This window comes from Hylobates moloch, unplaced genomic scaffold (assembly GCF_009828535.3).
Source record: "Hylobates moloch isolate HMO894 unplaced genomic scaffold, HMol_V3 SCAFFOLD_7, whole genome shotgun sequence".
Classification (NCBI taxonomy): domain Eukaryota; kingdom Metazoa; phylum Chordata; class Mammalia; order Primates; family Hylobatidae; genus Hylobates; species Hylobates moloch.
Window position 1 is genome coordinate 100,938,462 of NW_026652282.1, and position 5,761 is coordinate 100,944,222.

Consider the following 5,761-nt stretch of genomic DNA (forward strand, 5'->3'; position numbering starts at 1 on the left):
AAGCGGAGCTTGCAGTGAGCCGAGACTGCGCCACTGCACTCCAGCCTGGGCGACAGAGCAAAACTCCGTCTCAAAAAAAAAAAAAAAGAATAGAAACATTTTTATTTTATCCTACAAAGCAGTGGTTCTGAGAGTGCTGATCTCTGGATCAGCAACATCGGCATCACCTGGGAACTTGTCAACAATACAAATTCTGAGGCCCCACCTCAGACCTACGGAGTCAGACACCCTGGGGCTGGGACCCAGCAATCTGTTTTAACAAGCCTAACAGGTGATTTTGATGTGTACTTAAGTTTGAAATCCCCAGTTACAGAGTCAAGAAGATATTCAAATTTGTTCTGTGGAAATTGCCACCATCACCAAAAGGAATGAAATATGGTCTGTTTCCCTGCACATTTGAGTTCCTCCTGGCTCGGTCTTATGATGAAGGAATTTTCAAAGATTCCTTTGACCTAGAAGTTTATTTCAGCTCCAAGTAAAATGGAATACAAAACATTTTGCCAGAGGGAAAAAAGAGCAAGGAAATTCCTTTGTGCTATTCTTCACAGCCTGTTCCAGAAGTCAAGTGATAAACCTTGAGCAACAAATCAACAATTTAAGGCCAGGTGCAGTGACTCACTCCTGTAATCCCAGCACTTTGGGAAGCCGAGGCTGGCGGATCACTTGAGCCCAGGAGTTCGAGACCAGCCTGGCCAAAATGGCGAAACCCCGTCTCTACCAAAAATACAAAAATGAGCCGGGTGTGGTGGTGCATGCCTGCAATCCCAGCTACTTGGGAGGCTGAGACATGAGAACTGCTTGAACCCAGGAGGTGGAGGTTGTAGTAAGCCAAGATCGTGCCACCACACTCCTGCCTGGGCGATAGAGCAAGACTCTGTCTCAAAAAAAAAAAAAAAAAATTAACAATTTAAGTTTAGAAAGAGCTATTTCACCATGTATTCTGCAATTCACTTGAGAGAAGAGTATTCTGCCACAGAAAACAAGAACTCTGCCAAAATCTACATTAACATCAACAAGTATTGGAACACAAGTTTTACCCACCTGAAGATGAGAGGTAACATAAAGCCCATCTAAAGACTGCACTTGGTCCCTAGCTTCCAAGATTCTTCATTGGCCCTTCCCTTTCTTCTATATGGAAGCTATCAGATATAATGCAAATATTACTTTTCAGTTAAGCTATTTGATAATGTAATGGCAATTCTTGTATTAACTAAACTGACTTAGCTACAATGTAACATGGTGACTATAGCATACATAGTATCCACAGATGCACCTGTGTGCACACACAACAGCCTGCAATGCTTGAGCCTTTAACACCAACTACCATTGGTCTATTTTGTGTTTTTAATGCCCTGGTTATGTACAAGGGTGTTGTTCTTGGAATTAAATCCTGAGATACAATGATGTGGCTTATGTCAGTTACTTGCTTTCACTCATGATCCATCCTTCCCAAATATGGCAGCTGTGGCTCAGTGGAAAGAGCATCAGTCTGGGCATCAGAAGACCTGGGTCCTAGCCCCAGCTGTAAGACCTTGGAAATGTCACTTAACTTCTTGGCCTCCACTGATTTAGCAGTAAAAATGAGATGCCACCTAATCCCCAAGGTTGTAGGAAATGAAATAATAAATATTTAAAATGTGTTGTACATCATAAAGCTGTATACATCCACTCACTCCACACACATTTATTGAGCAGCTATTATTTAGCAGGCAATCTTCTAGGCACTGAGGATAAAGGTGTAAACAAGAAAGCAAAATCCCTATCCCTAAGGGAGCTTCCATTCTAGTGGGAAGGTAAGATTTATTATTAACAAAAAGGATGGTTATCCTCATTTAAGTTTTTGTTTTTATTTTAGGGATTCAGATTTCCAACAGCCTTGTGTGATATTATGGAGACTTATGATTATAGGATAAAGGTAACTTTTGAACTCAAGAACAACACTGTTAGACAAAGGTCAAGTAGATTTATCTGACTTGTTTAATAACTAAGGCTTCTTCAGTTGTAACCAGTTCCTCCTAATCATTATCTCTGGAGGTAGAAATTATGCTAACCTAGAGAAGACAGAAAAATAATGTCTGTGATGAGAACAAAGTATATCACACTGAATGCCATGTTCAATAATTAAGGGCAGGAGTAGACAATACTATTTTTCTGCATCTGTTACAGTCACTCCTGGAACTGAACTGGCCAAAATTGACATGATCATATTCCAGAATCTCTCACCCTTCCTGATTTAAAAAAAAAAAACTATGATTGCAGGAATGTCAAAAGAAGTCGTCTCCCAGTCTATCAAAGAATGACTAGTCTAGTATAGGGCCGATTTAGGGGTTCTGAAGGACAGAGGTCCAAGTAGCCTGTTCAAAAAAAAAAAAAAAAAAACAAAAACACACTGCGTTGGAACCATACTGCAGTCTCTATTGAATGCAAAGAGCTTTCAAAGAGGCCTGTTCAAAACGTCACCAGGTTCTAGGAAAGGGGGGAAAAACAAACACACACACACCCCCACCCCCACCACAGACACACACACCTAAAACCTCACTCAGAGCCAAATGTTAATCCTTCTGATCCCATTTAGGGTAAAAAGAGGGCAATCCATTTGTACAGTAGATATATCCATTTCTTTGTTTGAGTCCAGACACATTATGCGCAAATCTACAAGCAAGGCTGACGCTGCTGCGGCTCAGAGAGCTGATACGTACCGCCTCCCCAGGAGAAGACAGTAAGACCCTGCTAGGGGGCTGCAAGTAGAGGGGGGTATTTAAGAGGAATGGAAAAAGAGTGGTCAGGAGGAGACTAGAACAGTGGGGTCCCCTCGCCCTTCCCCCACAACCCCAACTGTCGAATATATTCTCTGCGGATACTGCATCCTTGGAAGGCCCTACGCAGGTCCGAGATGCTGCTATTCATCATTTCCCACGTCCTCTAATACCGCCACCAACTTACAATGATCACTTCTCAATAGTCCTCTTCTAGGCGCTGCTTCATCTCCATCCCTGGTCCTGGAGAGGCCGCTTCCGCGATCTCTGCACCCTCCTAGCTGTTATGTCATGCCCAGCCACCACAGTCGGCCACCCCACCCCCAGGCCAATAGTGATCCCTCTAGTGCCCTCCAGCACCTCCAAATCTCCAGCCTCCAAGCTATCCTCCGCATCCCGCCCCCGTCCCTATCCCAACCACCATCATCGATCCCTCCAGCGCCGTCCCTAACCCGATCCCCCATCACCGATCTCTCACCCCCGTCCCTAACCCGACACCCACACCTTCCTCACCTGCAGCCCAGGAAGACGTGGTTGGTCCAGGCGGCGGAGAGCGCGAGGAGCTGGTCGAGGGCAGCCCCAGGATAGCTGTGCAGGTGCCGACAGATGAAGCTGCGCCGCAGAGCCCACTGCCAGTCACTTTCGTGGCTATAGCGCCACTGCTCCAGCACTGGCTCGGGCGGGGGCGGCGGGAGGGGCGGCAGCGGCGGCGGCGGGAGGGGGGGCAGCGGCGGCGGCGACAGGAAGTCGCCCCCCAACAGCAGACGTCCTCCAGCCATCTTCTCCGCCCCCAAGCAGGGACCCCAGGGACGAAGCCGACTACGGACCGCGAGCTAGGCAGCTAGCAAGCGGGCGGAAACGGGGGGCCGGTGGGAGGGGCCGGGTAAGGAGGGGCGCGCTGAGGGGCGAAGATCAACTCTCGGGGGGACTGGAGTGTGTGCGTAGGGGCCACCGTTAGGAGGAAAAGAGGAGCACGAGCTCGCGTCCCGACACCGGGGTGCACGTCCCCTGCACTCCTCTAACTCGTGGAAGAGCAGAAGGGCTTCCGCCGCACTCACGCGCGAGCCGGGGAGGCCGAGTCACGCTCCGCACCTCCACGGTTCCGCAGACCCACGCACTGCGCGGAGAGCGATAAAAGACCCCAGCACGCTCTGCTCCCCTCCTCTAGGTTCTAGCCTACCTACCCGCGTGCCGTCCGGGGTTGTGAGGCCAGTGCGCTTGCGCCGCGGCTGTTCCCTAACTTCCAAATCCCGTCGCAGAATCTCGCGCGACGTACTTTTTTCCCTCCAGTGACGACTACGGGCCTTTGACGCACTACGGTGACAAGCGGAGGGCGGGGACTCCAGAAAGGGAATTTAGGAAGGTTCTCTGAGGTTCGAGAATATGGTTAGAAGGTGCCCTCAGATGAATGTTGGTAGCCCACGGCTCGTCTGACGCTTTTCCCTGGATTTTTAAGTGGCGCGACAGTGAGACCATGTTCCTTGTAAGGGATTTAGGTCTGCAATGGACTTTACATTAAAACAAAACAAGTCAGCCAGCTCCCCGAGGTGCCTTTTCTTCAGAGAGTAGCTTGAAATGCTCTGTGCATCGTGCATCATTAGCTTTGTGTAATAGCTTACTGCGAAAACGTAGTAAAAAATGAAACACTTGCCAAGAAAATCATCCACAGCGCCGCTTCTCAAGTTAGCCAGTTTCAAGTCCATACTGTATCCCGATTACGAACACAGACACTGTTTACACAATTCCGATCACGATTGCAAGTAAGTCTGCATTTCACGTATCAACTTAAGTGCAAAAGATTACAAGATACAAAAGGGGCCCAGAGAAGAGGGTACTGCAAGGTAGCAAGCCGCTCAATCACTGTAGCCAAATGTATCACTCCACCCCGAGTCAGCTTCACTCAATAACTTCAGTCCCTATCTGCCAACCTGTGTCACGAAAGCAGTTAATCAATGAGTGTATGTCGGCGGGAATTTACACAGCACCTACTGTGTGCTCAATACAGCAAGAGTACAAAAAAGAAGGAAAGAAAGTGGGTTTTCTCTGTTGTCCTGGAATTGACTACAATCTTGGTGGGGAGAAATAGCCCTGCATAAAACTAAATATTCCACGAGGAGCCGGACCATTGGATGAGGTGGCTTTGACATACTACCATCTTTAACTCTCTAATGACGTATTTCTAATTATATGACACTTTAGGGGTGTATTAGACTGAGAGGAGCAGAAGATAACAGCACTTTACACACTTTCATAATTTATTTCCACGTCTGTCTTTCTCCGTGGTGGGCATTCAAGTTTACTGGGGTAACAATCGAACTGTTTTTAAAAAGTTCACAAGGTGATACATGCTGTGAAGAAAATAAAACAGGCCGGGTGCGGTGGCTCACGCCTGTCATCCCAGCACTTTGGGAGGCCGAGGCAGGAGGATTACTAGAGGTCAGGAGTTCGAGACCAGCCTGGCCAACATGGTGAAACCCCTGTCTCCACTAAAAATACAAAAATTAGCTGGGCGTGGTGGCAGGCGCCTGTAATCCCAGCTACTCGTGAGGCTGAGGCAGGAGAATCGCTTGAACCCGGGAGGCAGAGGTTGCAGTGAGCCAATATCACGCCACTACACTCCAGCCTGGGCAATAGAGTGAGACTCCGTTTCAAAAAAAGAAAAAAAGAAAGAAAAGAAAGAAAACAGAGCAGGGCAAAGGCAAATGACTGGGGGAACACTAGATGAGGAGTCAGGTGACCTAAATTCTCATCTCATCATTGCCAACAACTATCTCTACAGCCTTCGGCAAGACACTTCACCTCTGTGGCCTTATTTTTCTCACTCATACAATCATTACTTGAATTTATTATCTCTAACCTTCCTTCGTAGTACTATATTCTTTGATTTGATGGTTCAGAGACTAACATTACCTCAGTAAACATGAATGCCCACTATAGAGAAAGACAGACATGGAAATACAGAATTCTGAAACTGAAAAGTGCTGTTCTCTTCTCTTCTCAGTCCA

The 5,761-nt window shown here is 47.5% G+C and overlaps 1 protein-coding gene across 1 annotated transcript in view; it reads right to left on the minus strand.

Annotated features, from left to right (window-relative positions):
- NKRF (NFKB repressing factor) overlaps positions 1-3,964 on the minus strand; it is a 19,816-nt gene extending 15,852 nt beyond the window's left edge. The window contains exon 1 of the mRNA XM_032757516.2: positions 3,270-3,964. Coding sequence (XP_032613407.1) covers positions 3,270-3,535 — 266 coding nt within the window. The 5' untranslated portion in view covers positions 3,536-3,964. The remainder of the gene's footprint in view (positions 1-3,269) is intronic.
- Between the last annotated feature and the right edge of the window lie 1,797 nt (positions 3,965-5,761).